Raw genomic sequence first — 25510 nt, forward strand, 5'->3', positions numbered from 1 at the left:
GCAGACTTGGCTTACACACCCTCACATTCCTGGGCTCTGCTTTCCTCATCCGGATGAAAGTGTGAGAAGCCACTGTGCCACACACGCCTCTTCCAAGGACTGGAAGTCAGACCAAGACCCAAACACGAGGGCCAGCAGATCGGACACAGACACGGACTTAGTCCAGCAGTGAGCAGACGGCTTACAGTGAGTGGGAGCAAGCCAGGAAAGTGGATCCACGAATTGACCTAGTAAGATCAACTGCTTAGATGATTAAATGAACGCGAAGAAAGATACTTAATAAACTTGACTCCTTACTTCTTTTATTTAAAGTCAATCCTGTACAACCAGAGTACAAGTCAAAACGACGTTGCTCCAACAGCAGAGACCAGGTCCACCCACATCGACACAGATAATCCCCACAGCAGCGGCTGGGAACAGTTGTACCTGGGAGTGGTGCTAAGTGTGAGTGATACACTTCTGATCTCCCCAGGATCACAGTACTTGGTGGTGTTCTCAAAAGAGGGGTTTCAAGCTTACTTTGAATAAACAGCTTACAAAAGAATGAAATTTTTATTTTACATTTTTACATAAAATGGCTAAATATAACTGAACCAAAGTTTGCATTTATGATACCAATAAAAGGTTCTTAATTAACCACGCTTAATTAAGAGAAGACAGCTTACCTAAAGTAAAACAAAAACAAACCTATATTATCCAGGAATTCAGTAACTGTGCGATCAACGTTTAAATGTAATCAAACCAGTTCAATCAACCTTTCACGTTAAACAAAGCAAAACACCTTGAAGTCTCTGGTTTTCCTACTTCCAATTTCTAGCTTGAATATCTTCAAAACACCTGTTAAAAAAGAAGACGGCACTAAGTAACAGTTTAGGATAGAGACTGAAGTAATTTTAAAAAGAAAATAATTTGGGATACTGTAAGGTTTCTGTTTCAAACAATTCCCTTTGAAAGTGTTTTATTCATTTAAACAACTTCACAGAATTGATTATCATTCTAAATTTTTATCCTACTACTATAAAAAATATGAAGAAACCCTGGTGGTGTGGTGGTTAAGAGCTATCTGTGGCTGCTAACCAAAAGGTCGGCAGTTCGACCCACCCGGCGCTCCTTGGAAGCGCTACGGGGCAGTTCTGCTCTGTCCTAAAGGGTTGCTATGAGTGAGTCGGAATCGCCTTGATGGCGACAGGTTTGGGTGTTTTTTTTTTTTTTTTTGGTTTAGTGTACATACACATTTACATGCAATTTTAAGCAGCATATGCCACTATATTTTTTTAAAGTATAAAACATTTTAATGTATAAATACATGGAGAAGGACAGACCATATACCTATTTTAAACTGGTATTTTCAGTGATACCCCTTTAAAACAGCATTTTAAGGGTATCCGGAAAATTGACTGCATGGGAAAAAGCTTAATAGACATTTTTGTTGAAATCCTCTCACCCTGTAACACTGAGAAGATGTTTTGCTGATTTCATTTTATATCTGGTCTTTTTTTGCCATCCACTACTGACGCTCTGAAGCACCTGAATTGACTCTTGGAAGGTGGTCAGGTTTACCAGCCTCACACCCACACAAGCCCTGGTCTGCCCGGGTTTCCTAGGGACTCACAGTGCTCACAAGCCTACACCTCATCAAGCAGATTGGACTGGCTGCTTATTCTAAATGAACGCAATGCAAGTACTTCTTCCCGTCCGCCATTGTTTTATATTGCTCCACAGAGAGGGGCACGTGTCCAGGTGCGAGGCTGATGCTGACACCGGCAATTTCACTTCTGTGCTAGCAATCCAAGTGTTAGGACTACTGCACATAAAATCCTGACAAGTGTTTTTAAATAAAAATGAAATTAGCGGGAGAGGTGTAGGTGGCTTTTCTAATAAGCACAGCACATGTTATACCACCAAACCAGCTTTGGCTCGAGCCAACATCCTGTGCTTTGTAAACTGCAAAGAAGGGTTTGCACTAAGCCTCTAAGAAATTATTTTTGACAAACATAAAATTACCTCAAGTTCTAGTTAGTAATATAGACATACACAGTGATTTATTCTCAGCCTTCATTAAGTAACCAAACTCTAATATATGCACAAGAGACTACTGGCAAGTTGCACTACCTTCCCGGGAGGTGGTTACATTGGGTACTTCATCCAAATGGGAACACACCTATTCGTACGGAAGGGTTACTGTTAGCTGTCGTTGAGTCAATTCCGACTCATGGTGGCCCCAAGTGTGCAGAGTAGAACTGTGACCAGAGGGTTTTCAAGGCTGTGACCTTTTAGGAGCAGACCGCCAGGCCCGTCTTCTGAGGTGTCTCTGGGTGAGTTCGAACTGCCAGCCTTTCAGCTAGTAGTCGAATGCTTAACTGCGGTGCCACCCAGGGATCCTGTAACACATGTATTCTTGAAGGCTTATTACTATTGTTGTTATGATTCTATCAGACTTTGATTTGGCAGTATCTCAAGGAACACAGAGAGGTACTGACTATTGACTCATTCAAGTCCCAATGTCATCCCAGGGTCACTGATAATTTTTTCCTTAAAAATAGCTATCGTTGGGAATGCCTTTTTCAGCCAGTCCTGTTTGGAAAGCTTGACCAAGGCATAAAGCTTCCGTCCCAGAGTTACTGAGGTCAGACACCAGTGGTTCGCTTCAGGAGACTTTGTCATTGTGCAGCCACAGAGAGCAAACTGCTTATGGAGGCACTGCAATTCGGCCTTTTATTGTCATCACCCCTCAGTAACTGTGGGGACCGATCTTTCAGTATAGGCTGTATGTGTGGTCGAGATCCCTAAGAAAGACAGCATGCGAGAAACTGTTGTTACCTGCCAGGTGAGTCCAGGCTTTTACATTCTCTGGAGCTTCGTGGCTTTCTGATGGGAAACCCAGAAGACGCCACTAAGATGACACTGGGAAGTGAGCAGGCACAAGAGGCAGGCGGTGAACCCAACAGTGCTTTAGATGCATGGACAAATCTCCTCTTCCAAACGGCTGCCTACAATTCTCACAGCTAAAAACAAAAACTGTTTCTACATTATTTCTGAACAAACGACTTTTATGACATTTGTTAGAAGGAAAATCAAACCAAACCCACTGGCATTGAGTCGATTCCAACTCAGTGACCCTGTAAAGACAGAGTAGAACTGCCCCATAGAGTTTCCAGGGAGCGGCTGGTGGATTCAAACTGCTGACCTTTTGGTTAGCAGCCGAGCTCTTAACTACTGCACCACCAGGGCTCCAGAAGGAAAATGAGTACTGCCATAAATAATGTAACTAAACTGTCTGGTTTACAACAACATCCTCATCTACAATTCCCCATAGTCTCAGCAGCTTACCAAGTTTAAAGTTTCAGCAAAAATTCTGAGAACATCTGACCCTTCTTTATCATGTTTATTTCTATCTGAAAAAAGCTTCCATCAAAGGAAACTTTTTCCTCTCAAAGTATTGAAGAGTTTTCTCATCTTCTATTGCTAAACCCTTTTCAGCTACTAAAGACTTGTGTTTCTGGAGATGAGGCCGCTCTTATTCCAACCTCTTCTCATGTACTGTTTAGTTTTCAAACTGCTGAGTGAAGGCAGGCTGTACCTGGCGGCTGCTGATGGAGGTCACGCTTCTGCAATTATTGAAAATAATTCACCTTGCAGTGTCGGTGTTCTTTTTAAAAAGTCAGCTCCATTAGCTACTGCGAGGAACCGGTCATTAAAGCATTTCTCCCTAATCTGTTCCTCAAAATACAAAGAGCAAACACACAAACTATGTGGTACAGAATCAAAGACTTATTTTCCCATTCCCACTGAGGCACGGCAGGTAGATTTCAAAGATAATGGCTGTTGTGGGAACCTCCTTTGAAGCTGTCTGTTAAAACAAGGGCTCAGAGACAAACTTTGTATTTCAACAGCTCGTCATATGGTATTTGCCCTTAGAGTCTACCTCAGTAAAAGCACTTGTTTAATTTGCAGAGTATTTCACTATGAGTGGCTAGAATCAAAATATAGTAAGTAACCTGAAAAAATAAGTTATATAAAACCTCGTACCTCAGATATAAGAATAAACTCTTTATAGTTTCCTAAGAATTTTTTTCTCAAAAAGATTATTTTTATCTTAAATGTAAGATATACACAGTAGCTGGTTTAGGACTGTAACCTCACACTCTAAAAAACAACTCTACCTCCTAAGAGGAGAGAAGAGCAGGATATGTGTGTGTGTGTGTGTGTGTGTGTGTGTTTATTTACTCAGCCACTCGATCAAACGTACACAGTTGTCTCCAGAAGCTTTACATTAGTCTGCTTCTTTAACCTCAGGTAAGAAAACCAAACGAGAGGAAGAAAAATAAATAAATAAATAAAATAGGAAATGATAAAGCAAGGTCATCCTATTAGGTTTGCTTCAAAACGAATCCAGAAAATTACTTGTTTATTTTGTTCCAACAACAACAAAAATCAAAAGTCTTTATCGCCCCTTCATTTTAAAGATTAAATTGCAGTTGGAACCAGTATCATACATATGTCATTTTTAAAAATTCAGTCTGCCTACTCAATTTCCTTAACAAGGCCACAAAGAACTCAATGCTCTTGTGCAATACGGAATCTTAACTTTTTCTACTTGTAGGAAAAAAAAAAAAGGACCAATTAATTCCTCTCCCCATCAAGGTGTCACAAGAAATAAGATAATAAAACAGAAAAATGCAAATCTTAAAGTCATCTAGTGCTTTTCTCATAATTCCCAATAGAAGAGAACACGAAAAGTGTTCTCTGCTTTGGGGAAATCTCTTTGTGCAATCATACGTGCATGGAAGGTGTATATTTCTCACCTTGTTTACAAGTTTGAAGTTTCAAAAAATGTCTTTCCTCCAGGGAACACTCATATGAACAATTACTAAACTTAATTATACAACTCTACTTAAGCTAGTCAAAAATAAATGTGCTTTAGTCTAAAAAATCCTTAAGAAATAGAACTGATCTTGTTTTTACAGGACCACAGCACCTGTGCTAAATTTCAGGAACACAACTTGTCTTTTATATTACTGTGTCTGAAACAACATATTGCTTCTTATACATATTTTAGTAGGTGAATGTATGAAGGCTATTCAGAAAGTCTATTTAAGAATAAGATATCTTAGTCCTTTTGTATATCAAGCCAGAATCTGAAAGGTAAAAGAATGTACATTACTTTCAAATATACACACAAGGCGTTAAGGCAAAAAAAAATAAAACGTCCTTTAGTTCAAACTGGAGCTGGGTCGGTGGCTGCCGGTGCGAACAGGCACTAGGAGACGGGTTCTCCACGCTGAGGGTCACTCCCGACCGTTTCTACAACAAAGCAACAAAAGGCACCCTGCGTCAGTCAGGATACTGGGAACTTCAACTACGGAGTTACTCACTCGCTGACTGTAATTCAAGGAACAAATTACAGAAAAAACTAGAGAAAATTTACATGCTAAAATTACACCTCATTCCAGAGAAACAGTCACTGCAGAGATCATATAAATATCTTCCTCCCATACACTGTTTATTTACTAACCGTCACCATTTAACAGACAGAGAGCCTAAAAGGACCCGTATGTTACTCCTAGGAGATCTATCTTCAATCATTCCATTTCATTTTTGACAGCTTCCAATTTTCCTAGATTCATACTTTGTACATTCCATGTTCCAATTACTAATGGATGTTTGCAGCTGTTTCTTCTCATTTTGAGTCGTGCCACATCAGCAAATAAAGATCCCGAAAGCGTGACTCCATCCACATCATTGAGGCTGACTACTTTGAGGAGGCAGCTCTTCCCCAGTAGTATTTTGAGTGTCTTCCCAACCTGAGGGGCTCATCTTGCAGCACTGTATCAGACAATGTTCTACTGCTATTCACGAGGTTTCCACTGGCCAATTTTTTTTAGAAGTTGATCGCCAGGTCCTTTTTCCTAGCCCATAAGCTCTGCTGAAATCTGTCCACCATAGGTGACCCTGCTGGTATTTGAAATGTTGGTGGCATACCTTCCAGCATCACAGCAACACACAAGCCACCACGGTATTAAAAACTGACAGATGAGTGGTGGGAAAAAAAATACAAAAAGACCTAAATAATTGGGACAACATCCTGTGTTTCTGGACTGAAGACTTAATTAAATACTACCCAAAGCAATCTACAGATTCAGTGCTATCTCCATCAAAATTCCAACCACCTTTTTTGCAAAAACGGAAAAACGGATCCTCAAATTCCCGGGTCACGATGAGGAAAACGCCAGCAACCAGCAAGGGATCAACCTTTTCAACTTTGTAATTCTCTGCAATTCACTCCCCTTTTCCTTCCACAATGTATTCTTTCTTCCTCTGGTCCTGGTTGAAAATTTAAGTTTTAATATTTATATCTACTTTTGCCTCATAGATTCTAAATATGTTAAAAGACAAACTGATTCAGTTTCAATCTTACTGAGCTGGAAAAGTATGCTTCCTTCCAGGACAGCAAAAGTAAAAGTTTGTTGCTAGTCGCCCTCAAGTTGTTTCCGACTCATGGGGTCCCCCACGCGTGCAGGGTAAAACCGCTCCACTGGATTTTCAAAGCTGCGACCTTCTGGAAGCAGATCGCCAGGTCTGTCTTCCTCGGCACCTCAGTGTGGGTTTGAACCACCAACCTTTTGGCTAGTAGTTGAGCACTTTACTGCAGCACCCAGGGACTCCTAAAGTCAAAATCAGAAGCATCAATTCTTCCTAATTAAAATAACTTGTAAATTAATTCAATTCCAATCAAAATTCGAAAGGGATTTTCTTTTACTAAACAAAATGATTTTAGGACTAAGTTTTAAAAATGCAGAATAGCCAAAATATTTTTAAAAGAATGATGGAGGAATCTGCCTTGACTTTCAAATATCAAAGCATACTATTCACAAATAATTACTACACACTAAACAACATTCGGAAAACAAGGTAAACATTTTCAAGAAGAGGTTAGCTACAGTCCTGTCATTCCTTAAGCCATGTGAATAAAGATTTACAAAACCACAAATAGCAGCAAAATATATAGGTGAATATTTATAATCTTTCCTAAGTTGGCATGGTATCAAAGACCTTCCCTAAATTGGCATGACGTCAAAGACAGAATCATGAAAGAATAAAAAGTCTATAAAAAAAAACCAAAACAACAAAAAATACCTTCTATCTGGCAAAATACACCAAAAACTTAAAAGATACAGAGATTGGAGAGAAAAAAATACAAAATATCTAATAAGATTTTCAGCATGAAAAATTTAATATCTCTGTAGAAAAACGAGCCAATGATAAAATGGGCAATTCATAAGAGAAGAAATATAAATCACCACAAGTATGAATAGAGGGTATGCAATACACTATATTTTATTTGCGAAGGGTAGAAAGCAATCAGACAAGTGGTAACTATACATACAATGATTTGAAAGTGTTACTGATTTAAAAGGAAAAAAACAAAAAGCCCAACAGGGTATGGTTTAAATAAATCCAAAGTGTGATACTATGTAGCTATAAAAAATGTGTGTATTTATTGATACAGAAGGATTGTAAAAAAGGGAGGTTACCTAACAGCACATAAATGATAGTCCCCCACGCTCCCTTTAAAAACTTAGATAAACACAGAGAAAAACATCTGAAAAGGTATTTATCCAAACATTAAAACAGTACCTCCAGGATCTAAGATGCATCAATTGGTCTCAACCCACCTGGAGCAAAGGAGAATGAAGAACACGAAAGATACAAGGTAATTATGAGCCCAAGACACAGAAAGGGCCACATAAACCAGAGACTACATCAGCCTGAGACCAGAAAAACTAGATGGTGCCCGGCTACCACCTATGACTGCCCTGACAGGGAACTCAACAGAGAACCCCTGAGGGAGCTGGAGAAACATGGGATGCAAACCCCAAATTCTCATAAAAAGACCAGACTTAACGGTCTGACTGAGACTAGAAGGACCCCGGAGGTCATGGTCCCCAGACCTTCTGTTAGCCCGAGACAGGGACCATTCCCAAAGCCAACTCTTCAGAAACGGACTGAACTGGACCACGGGATAAGAAAAGATACTGGTGAGGAGTAAGCTTCTTGGATCAAGTAGACAATTAAGGCTATACGGGCGGCTCCTGTCTGGAGGGGAGATGAGAAGGCAGAGGGGGACAGAAGCTGGCTGAATGGACACAGGAAATACGGGGGGGGGGGGGAGTGTGCTGTCTCATTACGGGGCGAGCAACTAGGAGTAAAAAAAAAAAAAAAGGAGTACATAGCAAGGTGTATATTCATTTTTGTATGAGAGACTCACTTGATCTATAAACTTTCACTTAAAGCACGATAAACAAATTTTTTTTAAAAGTACCTCCAGGAGTGGGATTATGAATGGTTTTCACCTTTTCCTTCATGATTTTTGCGTATCTTGTGTATTAGTTCTCTTTCGACGACTGATAGCGTGACAGCGTTTTATAATCCGCAGGCCACTCACCCAACAGTGCTGTGTTTTCGCCGGTGTCGTCTTTAAGGGCGGCACCGCACTGGGGCGCAGACTCGTGGGTGGCAGATGCTGTAAAACTGCTTCCCTCGCTCCTGCCTTCGTCTGGGGCGGCGACGCTCGAGTTTGCGGCCGAAACGCTGCCGGGGGTAGATCCTGGAGCGGGCGTCTCCTGCGTGTCTTCAGGCTCTGCCTTGAAGATTAGAAAAAAAAGAAAATACCCTTCTTAAGTAACACAATCAGAGCTTCATCATCTTTTCCCCATAATTTATATGAAATATCATTAACTTTATAAAGTAAATTTGGTAAAAAGCACAGCGATGACCCCCTAATCTAGCATCATCAGCAAACGACGGCTTCTCAATAAGCAGACTTTCTACGGCCAAAGCGCTTTTGATTCCAAAGCCCGCTTTTCCCTTGATGCAAGCAATACCACCTTTGACAGAAAGCGAAGCTTTGTTACACACACACTTTCCTGTCCTTTTGAACCCATTGCCGTCGAGTCGATTCCCACCCTATAGGACAGGGTAGAACGGGCCCATAGGGTCTCCAGGGCTATAATCTTTATGGAAGCAGACTGCCACATCTTTCTCCTGCGGAGCGGCTGGAGGATTCAAACTGCTGACCTTTTGCTTAGCGGCCCAGCGCTTAACTGTTGTGCTACCGGGCGGTGTAAACCAGTCTGGCTGGCTGCTGATCACTGAGGGCAGTAGCTATGTGCTCTAGGTACTGCCTCACACTGTTTAACAGTGAGGTACTAGGGTTTCCTACGTGAGCAAGGCTTCTGAATGACAGAGCGCTTCACACTGTATTTTGTTTTATTGTACTTTAAATGAAGGTTTACAGAACAAACTACCTTTTCAGTAAACAATGAGTACACATATTGTTTTGTGACATTGGTTGCCAACCCCACGACATGTCAACACTTTCCTTTCTCCAACTTGGGTTCCCTATTACCAGTTTCCCTGTCCCCTCCTGCCTTCTTGTCCTTGCCCCTGGGCTGGTGTGCCCCTTTGGTCTCATTTTGTTTTATGGGCCTGTCTAATCTTTCGCTGAAGGGTGAACCTCTGGAGTGACTTCATTACTGAGCTAACGGGTTGTTTGGGAGCCATACTCTCGGGGTTTCTCCAGTCTCTATCAGGCCAGTAAGTCTGGTCTTTTTTTGTTCACACTGTATTTGTTTCACTGGAAAAAAAAAAAACCCAACTCTGGCTCTTTATTTACATACAGGGTGTCTTATCAGCTGTTAGTTTGCCTCCAGTGTCTCTCCTCTGCCAATTTGCTGATTTAAAGAAGAAAAGATGCTAAAAGTGGGGGCTGGAGACTATATAAGCATTACTATACTGAATAGTGAAATTTGGGGGGTATCCAGGAACCTTTTTTTGATTTCTACCTGAGTCAAAGCTTTGTTGTGAGTACTTGAAATTGCTGGTAAAGTGTCCTATTAAATGAGGGGTTTACCGTTGGTGCTGCAGATGGTTAATGCACTTGGCTGCTCACTGAAAGGTTGGAGGTTTGAGCCCACCCGGTGACACCTCAGAGGAAAGGCCTGCAGATCTACTACCATGAAATCAGGCATCAAAAACCCTGTGGAACTCAGAATCTACTCTGACACACCCGGGTCACCATGAGTCGAAGTCGACTCAACGGCAACTGGTTTTGTAGGTTAACTGTGACATGTGATCCATAGTCTTACCTGTTCCAAGTAAAAACACTGCACACTCACTGCACCACCGTGCCCCTCCCTCCTCTGCTGCTCTCCAGGCCAAGGACACAGTTGGCCTTCTGCTCCCCGCGTCCACAGCCTGGCTCTGCCTTTGATTCAGCTCTCCTTTCTTATCATTATCTAAACACCCTCCAGAATGGGACCGTTCTCCCTCCTACTCTGACTCCTGACACGCCAAGCAGCAAATGCTGCTGAGTCGTGATAACGCCCAAACTCCTGCTCCGCCTGATCCCAGTCTGTTTTCCAGGCTTATCTGAACACCTGCCAAACCGAGCCACCTGCCAGTCTGAAACCACCACATGTTCACACCCCTGTGGGTACATCATCAATTTGCAATATACTCATCTGTCTGGCAGATTCTTTAAAACCCAGGCCAAAGGCCCTTCTCTGAAAAAACGACCCCTGTATCTTCCCTGGTGGCAAAGTGGTTAAGAACTCAGGCTGCTAACCAAAAGGTCAGCAGTTCAAAACCACCAGTTGCTCCTTAGAAACCCTAAGGGGCAGTTGTTCTCTGTCCTTTCGGGTCCCTATGAGTCAGAATCGACTCGAAGGCACACAACAACAACGTATCTTTCTTGAGCCCTGGTGGCACAGTGGTTAAAGCACTCAGCTGAGAACCAAAAGGTCAGCAGTTTGAACCCACCAGCCACTCCACGGGAGAAAGATGTGGCAGTCTGCTCCCGTAAAGATTCACACCTTCAAAACCCCGTGGGACAGTTCTAATCTGTCCTATAGGGTTGCTGTGAGTCGGAATTAACTCGACGGCAGTGGGTTTGGTTTTGTTTTTGGCTGTATCTTCTCTGGAGTCCCTGGTGGTGCAGAGAGTTAACGCGCTGGGTTGTTAACCAAAAGGTTAGAGGTTTGAGTCCACCCAGAGGCACCTTGGAAGAAAGGCCTGGTAATCTACTTCTGAAAAATCAGCTACTGACAACCCTTATGGAGCACAGTTCTGCTCTGACACACGTGGGGTCGCCATGAGTCGGAGCTGACTTGATGGCAAACAGCTTGGCTTGTATCTTCCCTGCTCCCGCTTGGTGGATTGATTTCTCCCTTCTCTGTGCTCTCCCAACACCTCAGACATACCTCTCCACCATGTTATGTCTGTGTGCACACCCTGGCTCCCTCTCCACAGCACCCGGCACCCCATCCACCAGTCCAGAAGGTGAAATCCCTGAGAGTGGATTTCACCTTTGTACCCCCAGAGACAACACGTCAGGGGGCATTCCCCTAATATATGACTGCTGAATGCAGGAAAACAAGAGGGATAAGTGGAACATGGAGTTGACAGAAGGGCTGCGGGAACTCGCTCGCTACATTTGTGATGAAAAAGAGACTAATTAGACACGAAAGCATTTCAAGCCACTTGTAAAATCCAAAGCAGGAAGAGCCACCGGCTCTAAAAAAAAAAACAATAGCTCATTTGTCTAAAGATTAAAAAAAATAATAATAAAGGCAAGATAAGTTAGCTTAGTTTGATTTTAAAGTTGCTACAGGTTTCTGTTCTTCAAAAAAAGGAAATTAGGGTTTCTGGGAATACATATTTTAGCTTTTTTGAAATTAATATTCTAAGAAAGTAACTCAACCTTATTAAAATGAACAACTCCTCATTTTTAATAAACGAAATATGTATGTAGATCATTTCCTAAAAGCAAGCCTCACAAGGATCAGCCTCAGTGCTGAGCTCAGTGAGATCTTTACCATCAGTGTTCTTTTTCTAGAAATGAAAAGCAGTTTAAGGTTACTGACTAAAGGAGGAAAAAAAATTAACAAGCGCTTCAGAGCGTATTTAATGAAGGAAAAAAGCTCTAAAACTTTGCCAAGAAAAAAACGGTATTCTTTTATTTAAATATGCAGTCCTACAAAGACTCCTTCTCTACGCTCCAGACCCCGGAGCAGAAGGGCGATGAGCTGGGCCTACTGCATCATGTTAAACAGAACCATAATTATTAAAAACTGTGAATAAATAAATGCTGGAAGCTCTAGAGGAAAGAAAAACCTTCCAGACATCAAAGGAGGGCAAGGCTGTAATGGCACAGTTCTGGAAAGCTGGCCTTCCCCCTTCAGGTATACTTACAGCTAGGACCTTCTGGAATTCACACTTAAATATACATATAATTCATGGAAAATTACAGCAGTCATGAAGGGAGCAGTCTCTCACGTATCTGCTGAATACACGCTAAGCTGCAGGATGAGGGGCTGTTTTACGTGGGCTGGCAGTCTGGGAAGTAACTGCCTTGTTTCCAGAGTCAGTTCTCTAGTGATGCTGTCACAGGGCCCTACACGGCTGTAAAGGCTTTAAGCTGCATAAATGATTATCATAAAAAAACCTCTTTCACGAAAAACTCTAAACGTGTGCTCAGCAACAAGAAAGGTACCTATATACCTCAAATAATCGGCTTGAAGGCAATGGGTTTGGGTTTTTTGGGGGGTATATATTTAATATTTAAATTACTTTTTTCAAAGATCTTTCTTTCAAAACTGTTCATTATTTAGTCAAGGATATATGGAGACACTCATAGCTTGCACGAAAGCTCTAAAAACAACAAAAAATGTAACAATCGAGACCCATTTATTTTCTCTACATTCTCCCTTTCTGGTGACCCAGCAGCTAAGAGGAAACCCTGGTGGCGCAGCGGTTAAGAGCTACGGCTCCTAACCAAAAAACAGATCAGCAGTTCAAATCCACCAGCCGCTCCCTGGAAACCCGATGGGGCAGCTCTAACCTGTCCTCTAGGTTCGCTCTGAGTCCGAATCGAATTGACGGCAACAGGTTTGGGCTGGTAGCTAAGAGCTTGGACCCTGGAATTAAGCAAAGCTGCATCTGAAAGCTGGTTCTCCATTAACTACCTGTGTGACCTGAGGCAAGTTACTTAGTAGCTTCTCTAACCTCGAGTTTTTAATTAGTAAAATAATGACAACAGCTCAGACAGCTGTTTTGCGGATAAATGCAGTAAGTGTACAGAAGGCATTTAGCACATGGTTATTATTATCATCTTTCTTTCACTTTGCCTCAATTCTCTCTATTTTCTGAGGAAGGTCCTGTGGCCAACTGTATCTAAATATCACAAACCGATGTAACAAATTCAATGCAAGATAAGTTTCCCCAGCACTATTTGATTCTGAACCCAGAAGCTGGGACAGCTGGTGCCAAAAAGTGTGGACTCCCGTTTCCCCATATGTAAAACGAAGACCTCAACCCAGAGAATCTCTCAGGCCCCTTCCGTTTTCAACATCTGGTAATTTTTGTTTCTGTAGCACTGACCAGCACACAGACATTCTGCAGTGTAGCATGCCAAGAGTAATGACAAGCCCTTTGGGAGACATCCTAGCACGCTGTCCTACATCCACAGATGTGGCCCATTCATTTACTGGAATGCCTTAAGAATGCATTGCTAGTAACGAGGAAACCCTCAGAGACCCACAAGGACGTCCCGAGGAGCATCTCAGCCACTCATTCCTCTCGCCTCTGGCCAATAAGAAATGGAATCACGCAGTAAGAACCGGGGCAGAGATTGAATATAAGCAAAAATGTAACAAACCCAATATCCCAGGGCTTTGATGACATCAAGTTTACACATTGGACAAGTTCGGTGATCCAAAAGCCATGGGTCAATGCATGTTCTATGAAAAATATGCCTAAAAAAATTAAGTATGTGTTATTTTTATATCTTAAAGGGAACACAAAACATTCTATCAACTCATCTTCTCATTACAAGTTAACTGACACAAATTGACATCCTAAACACGTACTCTAATTATTTGTATCTATTTTCCATGTTAAACAGAATCTGGCACTCAAAGGGACATTTTCTCTTCACATAAATAGCATGGTTTACGTTCAGAGCTGAGCTTCGTTTTAGCCTCATGTTAGCTTGCCTTTGCAAGTTACTTGAAAACCTTTTGAGAATAAATGTGGCATAAATAAGCTAATAGTACCTTTATATACGTCCATAAAATGACTCAAATGGAAATACAACAAAATATTAACAAGTTATTTTTTGCATGGTAGGCTTAAAAATTACTTACTTTCTCACATATTTTTTGTACATTTTAAATTTTCTGTAATAAGCACTTATCACCTTTGGAGTCAGAAAAAAAAAGAAAAAAGACATTCTTTTCTTTACTGATTTTAATCTTTGTTGGCTAACTTTCCCTTCAACGTGATGAATCTGTTTTCTATGCAGGATGAAGACGCAGAGTTAAGACTATGACCGGGTTTTAAGAGTCAGGCAGACGGAGCTCAAATCCCAGCTCTGCTCTCTGATGGCTGCATAACTTTGAACTAGTTACTTAACCTCTCTACTGACCTTCCTCATGTGCAAAATGGGGGGTAGTAACAGTACCCACACCAGAGGGCTACTGTGAAAAGTCAAGACCAACGTGCTTCCAACTGTGCCAGACACACAGCAAATACTTAGCAATTATTTGTGATTGTTATTATGGAAACCCTGGTGGCGTAGTGGTTAAGTGCTATGGCTGCTAACCTAAAGGTCAGCAGTTCGAGTCCACCAGGCACTCCTTGGAAACTCTATGGAGCAGTTCTACTCTGTCCTATAGGGTCGCTATGAGTCTGAATCGACTCGATGGCAGTGGGTTTGGTTTTTTATTGTTATTATTATTTTTAATGTGTGAAGACCTTTTCTCCAAATAGAAATCTGCCAATGTAGTTAAAAATAACAGTACCTAGTTATATAACACAGTAAAGTCCAGCTTGTCTTTTGACATTTCGGTCTTTAAACTGAAACTCACCCAAGGGAAAAGTCTTAAGAAAAACACAGAAGAAACTTCTTGGCTTTATTCGGGGGTTTGTTATAGGAAGTTCAGCAGAAAATGGGGGAGAAAGTTAAGAAGCCCAGTAATAACCAGGAAATATACTCTGACAGCTGAATAACTTACCTGCACAAGTTTGCTTATGAAGGTCAGGTACAAACCCCAGCTCAACCATCAGGATACTACCTTGTACTGTAAAAGGATATCAGCCTCAGGCTGCTCATTTACGCAGCGTTCTAAGCATCATTTTTCGGTCAGGAAGACTTACCCTAGACCAGTCTAGAGTAAAAATTCTTTTCAGTTTTAATAATTCTCTGTAAGACATGATCAACTGACCCTAATTCATTAAGTACCCACACCACCACTTCATATAAATTCCTGTAGATTTAAGCAAGCTACTTGTATTCAGAAAACTTTAAGTTGTTATTCTGACACTTAATCCTTCATTCCTTTCACAGAGACATCAAGAACTTAATCTAATACAAAGTACGTGTATATATATGAAAAGTGCTTTGCAAACAGAAAATAAAACATAATTATATATTAACTTGTGACTAGATTGTAACAGGTGTGAAGTATAATTAAAATTGATCATAGCCTTAAAACACATTATAATTTCTGCACAAAAAATAAGCCCTTCTGCTAGCAAAGCAAGCCGTCTAAAAAACTATCAATTAATAAAGCCTCCCACTACTAAAACAGAAATCACAACTTCCTGGTTGTGATGGTTAGGATTGTGTGTCAGCTTGGCTGGGCCATGATTCTCAGTGTTGATGTGTGATCACTCCCATAATGGGATCTGTTGTGAGTAGCCAATCAGTTGAAAGGGAGTTTCCTTGGGGGTGTGGTCTGCATCTGAATATAGGCAAACATTTTGGCTTTTTGCTCGCTCTGGATCCTGCAGCGGACTCCTGCTCGTCTGACCTCTGGTTCTTGGGACTTGAGCTATCAGTTTATCCGCTGATCTCAGGATTCATAGATCTTCACAGCCTGTGAGTGGAGCTCTGCCCTCTGAACTGCCAATCTTGGGTTCGCCAGCCCCTGCAGCTACGTAAATCAGGAGAAGCCTTGCAGTCTTGCCTGCTAATCTTGGGATTCGTCGATATTCACAGCCTGTGAGCAAGAGCCCTGCTTTCCAACCTGCCGATCTTGGATTTGCCAGCCCCTGCAGCTACATGAATCAGGAAGCCTCTATTCTGATCCATGGACTTGGGCCGTTCTAACTTCTATAATCAAGTGAGCTGTTTCTTTGATATAAATCTCTAGATATATACATCTATATACTTTACTGGTTTTGCTTCTCTAGAGAACTCAGCCTAAGACACTGATGCTAAACCAAAACCTCCAGTGTAACTGAGCAAATGAAAGACTATTTATTTCACACAACCCCAAGGAGAACCCAAACTCAGGGTGCACGTAATAGCAAAGCATGGCCCTCCCCTGACCTGCTTCCTGGTGGCCACTTCCAGCACTCCTCTCTGGTTCTTCATCTGTCATGCTTCAGTTTCCTTGCTCCCAGCGCAGCATAGTTTTGCATCATTAAATGTATAATGCAATTCCTAGAATTCTAATGAAGCCTTGCAAATAACACTAAAAGCCAATATATGACCAAGATATATCATGGGCCAAGCAATTTTAAAAGAATACAATACAAAAGCCTTGAAGACGAGATTAAAAATCCAAGTTTCTTTTCTAAAGGTGAGATGATCACAAAATGGTAAAGATCTAAAGTTATATGTCATGAAGGACATATAACTCTTTGGTCAAAAATCTGAAACTTGCCAAGTAATCCTTAAATGTCATCAGCAGTTCTCAGGAGGTGAAAAGAACATACTTGCATGGCAGAATTCTGACAACGTCCTTCGCCTTAAAGTTTTCAATACACACGGCACAATTTTCCGCATCAACATCAATTCCCTGTAAAGACAAAAAGGGGAAAGAGTTTACTGTAACCTTGGTATACAGTATTTCCTTAGTAAAACTATCTTACTACATCCTGGGTAAAACAATGATGAATTTGATTCTATACTACTACAACCTGAAACTAAACGCAAGTGACTGCACTTCGTATTTGTTTTTTACCCTTACCAAGAGATTATCTAAAATAGTCGGCTGAAAAGGAAAACTATTTGGTCCTAGACAGAGCTGGAGAAAAATGGAGAACAAAATTCTAACTCACAAAAAAAGACCAGACTTACTGGTCTGACAGAGACTGGAGAAACCCCAAGAGTACAGCCCCCACACACCTTTTAGTTCAGCACTGAAGCCACTCCTGAGGTTCACCCTTCAGCCAAAGATCTGACAGGTCCATAAAACAAAATGAGACTAAATGGGTACACCAGCCCAGGGGCAAGGACTGGAAGGCTGGAGGGGGCAGGAAAGCTGGTAACGGGGAACTCAAGGTTGAAAAGGGGAGAGTGTTGACATATCGTGGGGTTGGTAAGCAATGTCATAAAACAATAAGTGTATTAATTGTTTGAAACTAATTTGCTCTGTAAACCTTCATCTAAAGTACAATTAAAAAAGAAAAAAGGAAAAAATTTCATGTCCACCTAATCAGAGATGAACACTGTTTAAATATTAGGCTAGTGTTGATGTTTTTAAGGGCTGTAGAAAACATTTGCTTTACTATGATAAGTTATTTTTCAAACATAAAACTTATAAAGAAAATGAATATTCAATAAGCTATCGTTTTCTGGGATCATTAAAAAAAGAACACTTTCATTAGAATTTGCTAAAGAACACAGAGATGCATCTTGCAAATGAAAAAATACATATGGCTGAATATCTGAAAAAATTCACTCTCAACAGCGATAAGACAATTATAAATTAAATGATCATTTTTCATCTATCAGATTATAAAAAGAGAAAAAGTGCTGGGGAGGAAGCAGTCTCAAGACAAAATTTTAACTTCCAAGAATCTACCTGTAACAGACGTGGCCCTTCTCTGACTTCTCTGGGGACCAGCTGACCTGACCCCATCAACCACAGCAGGCAGGAACAGAGCGGTCACCTGACCCAAGACCAGCCAATGAGGCTCTTCCCTGGGATTCTGGGATGGGCATTCAGGGACTACCAGTCAGAGTCTGCACGTGCCTGGCATTTTATAGCAACTTAACTTTACGGAACATGCCAGACTGTCCTTATGGAATTACTTAAAAATATACTGTGAACGAGAGCCAGAGCTTGAAGGGAATGCCTTGTTTTTCTGGGTCTCCCAAATTTTCTGCCTTTGACAGGGTGCAGTCTTACCATTTTTCTACTGCTCTCCACCACTGGAAAATACTTAAGTTTTCCTTTTCTCACAGGTTTCCACCCGATACAAGTTCTGACTTTTGTAGGTTTTGCTGTATTTAGCCATGAGTATCACTTGTTAGCAAAAAAACTGCAAAAATTTGACTTTGTATGTATATATTGTTATCAAGGAGCCCTGCTGGTACAGTGGTTAAGAGCTTGGCTGCTAACCAATAGGTCGACAGTTCGAATCCACCAGCCACTCCTTGGAAACCCTATGGGGCAGTTCTACTCCGTCCTGTACAGTCGATATGACGGCAATGAGTTTGGTTTTGGTTTTCGTTATCAAAGATTGTATTAAAATCAACTTTATAGCAACAGTTTAAATAACACCTTGCATCTAAAGTAAGATATTATCACATATTTATCATATGCCATGCAAAAGCGGTGAGATGGTTTTCAAAGGCCCTAAGGGTCTGCAAGTTTATACATTACTGTGAATGAGTTCATAAGAAAAGAAAAATTAGAAAACAAATACAAAAAAAACCCATTGCATCGAGTCGATTCTGACTCATAGTAACCCTACTGAACAGGGTGGGACTGCCCCATAGGCTTTCCACAGAGGGGCTGGTAGATTTGAACTGTTGACCTTTTGGTTAGCAGCTGAGCTCTCAAGCACTACGCCACCAGGGGTCCAAGGGAAACTGGTCAACAAATACTAGTATCCCATAATATATAAGACGTGGATTTAAGCAAACACAACCTTTTTTTTAGATATACGTTTAAAATGTAATATAGTCAGGAAATCTATGTACACACTTCAGGGACCTTTTAGGGGTCCTTCCTTTTTTTTTTTTTAATCATTACTTTGACAACTTTCAAAAAACAGTCCCTGGAAGCATATTTTGAAAAACATTCTGTATAGTAAAAGGATAGAAATAAAAGTTTATTTATGTTCTCAAAGACTCAATTCAGTAAATTATATATATGAACCTACGTCCTCTTATATTTAAGGACTGAGATTTCCTGCTAAGAAGAGTAAAAACATGTTCTAAGAGGAACGTAATATGACACGCTAGTCAAGCAGCTGGCTGTGCCGACTGTACCAAGACTCTGTCATATGCTTTAACTGGAAACTTTCTCCCCAGGGACCCTCTGTGATTTGTAAAACAGATGCCAATCTTAAACTAAGAGACGTGGGGGCTAAGCAGGGGACTCAGACTTTTTTTTTTCTGTTAAATGTATCTGCCTGGAAAGAAACGAGTGCCTTGCACAATGGGTTAAAATTCAGCTGTCACTACAAAGTACTAAAATCTTAACACCAACGCTGGGTGAAGACCGTCAGTAAGCACAGTGTGCCCACCCTACGTGCCTTGATTTTCTCAGTATTAATCCCAAATATTTCACGTTCAAATACTTTTTCAGTTTGCCTTTTTTTTTTTAAGTGAAAGCATAACTACACCTAACATATATTTATTTTATAAATACTGAAAAGCTTTCTGCTACCCATGTTATACGTTCAATCTATTTTCAAGCACTTTTTACAATTTGCTTATTTTTTTTTGTAATTATAAAGCAAAAGTTTTGGAAATATTAAAAAAGACCACCCTTGCCTTCTAAAGGTACTTCCATCAATTCAAACTGCTTCAACAATTTAACACAAGCCCAGTTACTTCCGTCAATCAGATTCCGTAGGTTTTTCGATCTTCTTCAACCACTTTTTCCTTAAAGTAGCTTTCATAGCCTTAAAATAAATTCTATTTGGTCATGGCAAAATGTTGTTGACTGACTCAGAAAAGGACAGTGAGAATGGTTGCCCAACTCGAAGAGTGTAATCAATGTCATTGAACTGTACATGCACAACTATTGAACTGGTTATGTCTAGCTGTATATATTCTTAACAACAACAACAAAATAAAGAAAATTAAAAAATGCTGTTGTTGGGTGCCATGGAGTCAATCTGGACTCCTAGTGACCCCAAGTGACAGAGCAGAGCCGCCCCACAGGGCCCTCTAGGCTGTAATCTTTACAGGTAACAGGAATAGCATTGCAAAAGCTGAAGGTCTGAGATAAAGCAGTGCATCTGGCAAAGAGTTCTCGGTAAGACTTTTGAGTAGTGTATTCCAAAAATGCAAAACAGTTTTGAGCAAGCCAAATTATCCAAAGCATACTTTTAAATTCTACAGAGCCAAAACGGGAACTGCATTTATTTCTGAGTCCTCCTAATTTGCCGTGCCGACCTGAAACATTCACATTCCTAGTTGGTACACTGTTTCCCCAGCTAAGGAGCCTCAAATTCTCCTTACTGGATCACTTCAGCTACAGAACTAGAAGATAAACCAACTTTTCACATTGCTTAGTTCATACAGAACCCCTTCATGGGCACTGCTGTGTGATGCTAGGACTACAAAAAGCAATAAATAAAGAACAGGCGTCGTATTTGGGGGCAGCAGTCGTTCCCTGGTAGAATCCTCACCTTCTGTGTGGGAGACTGGGGCTCAATTCACCGCCGGTACACCTCATGCGCAACCACCACCGTCTGTCAGCGGAAGCTGACATGTCGTTATCATGCTGAGCAGTTTCAGTAGGGCTTCCAGACTAAGACTGGGAAGAAAGGCCTGGCAATCGACTGTCCGAAGAATTACCCAGTGAAAAACCCTATGGATTGCAACCGTCTGATCCTGCTGTGTTCGGGGTCTCCTTTCAGACAGCAGTCAAGCGCTTAACAAGGTTGGGCCACCAGGGCTCCTTATGACAACAATACAAGGTTGATTTATCAATATTTTAATTAGAATTTCTATACCTATTGGTTCCGATTCCTCTTACTGTTATCTATGCAAGGTTTTGGTTTTAGAATTTTGCTAAATTTACAAAACAAATTGAGACTATTCCTGTCTTTGTATGACACAGAACGCAGAACACAGAAACTGTTTGATTCTTAAAGGTTTTACAGAATTCCCTGTACTTTTGAGGGGGTAGACTGTGGATGAGATAGTTTCTTCTATGCATATACACCTTTTTTAGGTTAATTGATAGTTTACATATTCCTGAAGATTATACGTTTCACTTAGATGCAGTGTTAAGTTAGATACAGCGTATTTCTAACTTCCTTTAGCTCCCTGTAACTGTGTTCTAGAGAGATTTGTGTCTTCTTTCTTTTTTTATCTTGGCTAGTCTTGCAAATGGAAACCCTGGTGGCATAGTGCTTAAGTGCTACAGCTGCCAACCAAAGGGTCGGCAGTTCGAATCCGCCAGGTGTTCCTTGGAAACTCTATGGGGCAGTTCTACTCTGTCCTATAGGGTTGCTATGAGTCGGAATCGACTAGAAGGCACTGGATTTGGTTTGGGTTTTTAGTCTTGCAAAGGAGCCCTGGTGGTGTGGTGATTCAGAGCTTGGCTGCTAACCAAAAGGTGGGCAGTTCGAATCTACCAGCTGTTCCTTGGCAACCTTACGGGGCAGTTCTAATCTATCCTATAGGGTCGCTATAAGTCGGAATCAAGTAAACGGCAACGCGTTTGGTTTGTGTTTTTTTTTGGCTCAGTCTTGCAAGGAAGAACCAACTCTTGATTATTTACCAATCCCCCTGGGTTTATTTTCTAATACACTAATTTGTTTTTCCTTTAACTTTTTGTTATTGTTGTTATACTTTGTTGCTATTTTTCTAAGTGATTTCTTTTATAAGACCCAGTTAAAGGTGAAGAGAGAACCAAAGGGGCTTTTTCAAGTAAGAACAATTGACTTTGCGAAAGAACGGTAGACAACTATACAATTACAAGAATATTTTAATATGAAACGTATCATATTGACCACTAACCTTAGATTCTGAATTTCATAAAACTGGAGGTCTATAATTTAATGAGTGTTATTTTGTTTTAATCCTCTAAGTAGGGCAGAGGAAGAGATTCGTAGCAGTACACATGCTTCTGACCTGGTGGCGCAGTGGTTACAGTGATCAGCTGCTAACGGAACGGTCAGCAGTTTGAAACGACCCACAGGCTGGCCATGGCAAAAGGTTTTTTTTTTTTTTTTGTAAGTAGTTTTAAAAACGCCCTTTCTCTCCTTCTCCACAAATCCCCCGATATTCTCCTCGTAATTAAATGAATCAGAGTCAGCTTTGACAGACATGAATTTAAAGTACAAGGGCCTGGGGTGTAGACTCTATGTTCTTCAGCTTCTTTAGCATCAGCTGGGTCTAAAACGACATGGACCTAGAAACAGAACTTTTTTCTGTGATGGAAACATCAGTGCTCTCAAGTGTAGCTAGTGGGGCTGAGGAACTGAATTTCAAATTTAATTTAAATCACTTAAATTCAAATAGCCGTATGCGGCTAGTGGTTACCCTATTGGACAGGGCAAGTCTGGAAAGCTCTCCACATACGCCACAGAACACTTCTACCAACCTTTCTTCCAGATAAATACACGTATGAAAGTGAGTCCTACCTCAAACTAGCCAAAACTTCACACGTTCAATACTGTGAATTTAGCAAATTAGAAAAACTTCTCAGATACACAAACAGATGCATACTCTCCCCCGAACACCCATGAAATATTACCTTTTCTCCACGCTTTACGGTATGAACTGGAAGCTGGCCAATAACTTTCTTGGTTTCTTTTCTATGGCTCTTGGGTAGAAAAATATTATTATTATTTAAAATTTTAAGTTAAATCACCATTTTTTAAAAAGTCACTCATCATACTATGAGCATGCATATGGAAAAAAAATCTCATTTAAAAAGCAAAGTTGAATGACTACTCTGCAACCATACCAGGGAAGTCTTACTGCACAGAAACCATACCGGGGAAGTCTTACTGTACAGAAACCATACCGGGGAAGTCTTACTGCACAGAAACCATACCGGGGAAGTCTCACTGCACAGAAACCATACCGGGGAAGTCTTACTGCACAGAAACCATACCGGGGAAGTCTTACTGCACAGAAACCATACCGGGGAAGTCTTACTGCACAGAAACCATACCGGGGAAGTCTTACTGCACAGAAACCATACCGGGGAAGTCTTACTGTACAGAAACTATACCGGGGAAGTCTTACTGTACAGAAACCATACCGGGGAAGTCTCACTGCACAGAAACCATACCGGGGAAGTCTCACTGTACAGAAACCATACCGGGGAAGTCTCACTGCACAGAAACTATACCGGGGAAGTCTCACTGCACAGAAACCATACCGGGGAAGTCTCACTGCACAGAAACTATACCGGGGAAGTCTCACTGTACAGAAACCATACCGGGGAAGTCTCACTGTACAGAAACCATACCGGGGAAGTCTTACTGCACAGAAACCATACCGGGGAAGTCTTACTGCACAGAAACCATACAAGGGAAGTCTTACTGCACAGAAACTATACCGGGGAAGTCTTACTGCACAGAAACCATACAAGGGAAGTCTTACTGTACAGAAACTATACCGGGGAAGTCTTACTGTACAGAAACCATACCGGGGAAGTCTTACTGCACAGAAACCATACCGGGGAAGTCTTACTGCACAGAAACTATACCGGGGAAGTCTTACTGCACAGAAACCATACCGGGGAAGTCTAACTGCACAGAAACCATACCGGGGAAGTCTTACTGCACAGAAACTATACCGGGGAAGTCTTACTGCACGGAAACCATACAAGGGAAGTCTTACTGTACAGAAACTATACCGGGGAAGTCTTACTGTACAGAAACCATACCGGGGAAGTCTCACTGCACAGAAACCATACCGGGGAACTCTCACTGCACAGAAACCATACCGGGGAAGTCTCACTGCACAGAAACCATACCGGGGAAGTCTCACTGCACGGAAACCATACCGGGGAAGTCTCACTGCACGGAAACCATACCGGGGAAGTCTCACTGCACGGAAACCATACCGGGGAAGTCTCACTGCACGGAAACCATACCGGGGAAGTCTCACTGCACGGAAACCATACCGGGGAAGTCTCACTGCACGGAAACCATACCGGGGAAGTCTCACTGCACGGAAACCATACCGGGGAAGTCTCACTGCACGGAAACCATACCGGGGAAGTCTCACTGCACGGAAACCATACCGGGGAAGTCTCACTGCACGGAAACCATACCGGGGAAGTCTCACTGCACGGAAACCATACCGGGGAAGTCTCACTGCACGGAAACCATACCGGGGAAGTCTCACTGCACGGAAACCATACCGGGGAAGTCTCACTGCACGGAAACCATACCGGGGAAGTCTCACTGCACGGAAACCATACCGGGGAAGTCTCACTGCACGGAAACCATACCGGGGAAGTCTCACTGCACGGAAACCATACCGGGGAAGTCTCACTGCACGGAAACCATACCGGGGAAGTCTCACTGTACGGAAACCATACCGGGGAAGTCTCACTGTACAGAAACCATACCGGGGAAGTCTCACTGCACAGAAACCATACCGGGGAAGTCTCACTGCACGGAAACCATACCGGGGAAGTCTCACTGCACGGAAACCATACCGGGGAAGTCTCACTGCACGGAAACCATACCGGGGAAGTCTCACTGCACGGAAACCATACCGGGGAAGTCTCACTGTACGGAAACCATACCGGGGAAGTCTCACTGCACGGAAACCATACCGGGGAAGTCTCACTGCACGGAAACCATACCGGGGAAGTCTCACTGCACAGAAACCATACCGGGGAAGTCTCACTGCACGGAAACCATACCGGGGAAGTCTCACTGCACGGAAACCATACCGGGGAAGTCTCACTGTACGGAAACCATACCGGGGAAGTCTCACTGCACGGAAACCATACCGGGGAAGTCTCACTGCACGGAAACCATACCGGGGAAGTCTCACTGCACGGAAACCATACCGGGGAAGTCTCACTGCACGGAAACCATACCGGGGAAGTCTCACTGCACGGAAACCATACCGGGGAAGTCTCACTGCACGGAAACCATACCGGGGAAGTCTCACTGCACGGAAACCATACCGGGGAAGTCTCACTGCACGGAAACCATACCGGGGAAGTCTCACTGCACGGAAACCATACCGGGGAAGTCTCACTGCACGGAAACCATACCGGGGAAGTCTCACTGCACGGAAACCATACCGGGGAAGTCTCACTGCACGGAAACCATACCGGGGAAGTCTCACTGCACGGAAACCATACCGGGGAAGTCTCACTGCACGGAAACCATACCGGGGAAGTCTCACTGCACGGAAACCATACCGGGGAAGTCTCACTGCACGGAAACCATACCGGGGAAGTCTCACTGCACGGAAACCATACCGGGGAAGTCTCACTGCACGGAAACCATACCGGGGAAGTCTCACTGCACGGAAACCATACCGGGGAAGTCT

The 25510-nt window shown here is 42.1% G+C and overlaps 1 protein-coding gene and 1 non-coding gene across 14 annotated transcripts in view; both read right to left on the minus strand.

Annotated features, from left to right (window-relative positions):
• Positions 1 to 2620: 2620 nt before the first annotated feature.
• Positions 2621 to 2736, minus strand: LOC111751588 (small nucleolar RNA SNORD89). Its single transcript, XR_002786721.1, has one exon. It is a non-coding gene; the product is annotated as a small nucleolar RNA SNORD89 (small nucleolar RNA).
• Positions 2737 to 4370: 1634 nt separating this feature from the next.
• The window catches only part of RNF149 (ring finger protein 149), a 49781-nt gene continuing 28641 nt past the window's right edge, over positions 4371 to 25510 (minus strand). For 2 of the 13 annotated variants that reach the window (XM_064268515.1, XM_064268509.1), the window contains 7 exons: positions 22737 to 22805; positions 16783 to 16865; positions 13718 to 13814; positions 8355 to 8645; positions 6419 to 6665; positions 6171 to 6324; positions 5222 to 5304 (listed from right to left, as the gene is read on the minus strand). In XM_064268515.1, the coding sequence (XP_064124585.1) occupies positions 8388 to 8645; positions 13718 to 13814; positions 16783 to 16865; positions 22737 to 22805 (507 nt within the window). In that variant the 3' untranslated portion in view covers positions 5222 to 5304; positions 6171 to 6324; positions 6419 to 6665; positions 8355 to 8387. Of the gene's footprint in view, positions 5305 to 6170; positions 6325 to 6418; positions 6666 to 8354; positions 8646 to 13717; positions 13815 to 16730; positions 16866 to 22736; positions 22806 to 25510 lie in introns of those variants that run through there. The other 11 variants (XM_064268512.1, XM_064268504.1, XM_064268507.1 and 8 more) reach the window with 10 other exon arrangements.

This window comes from Loxodonta africana, chromosome 15 (genome assembly GCF_030014295.1).
Source record: "Loxodonta africana isolate mLoxAfr1 chromosome 15, mLoxAfr1.hap2, whole genome shotgun sequence".
Lineage (NCBI taxonomy): Eukaryota > Metazoa > Chordata > Mammalia > Proboscidea > Elephantidae > Loxodonta > Loxodonta africana.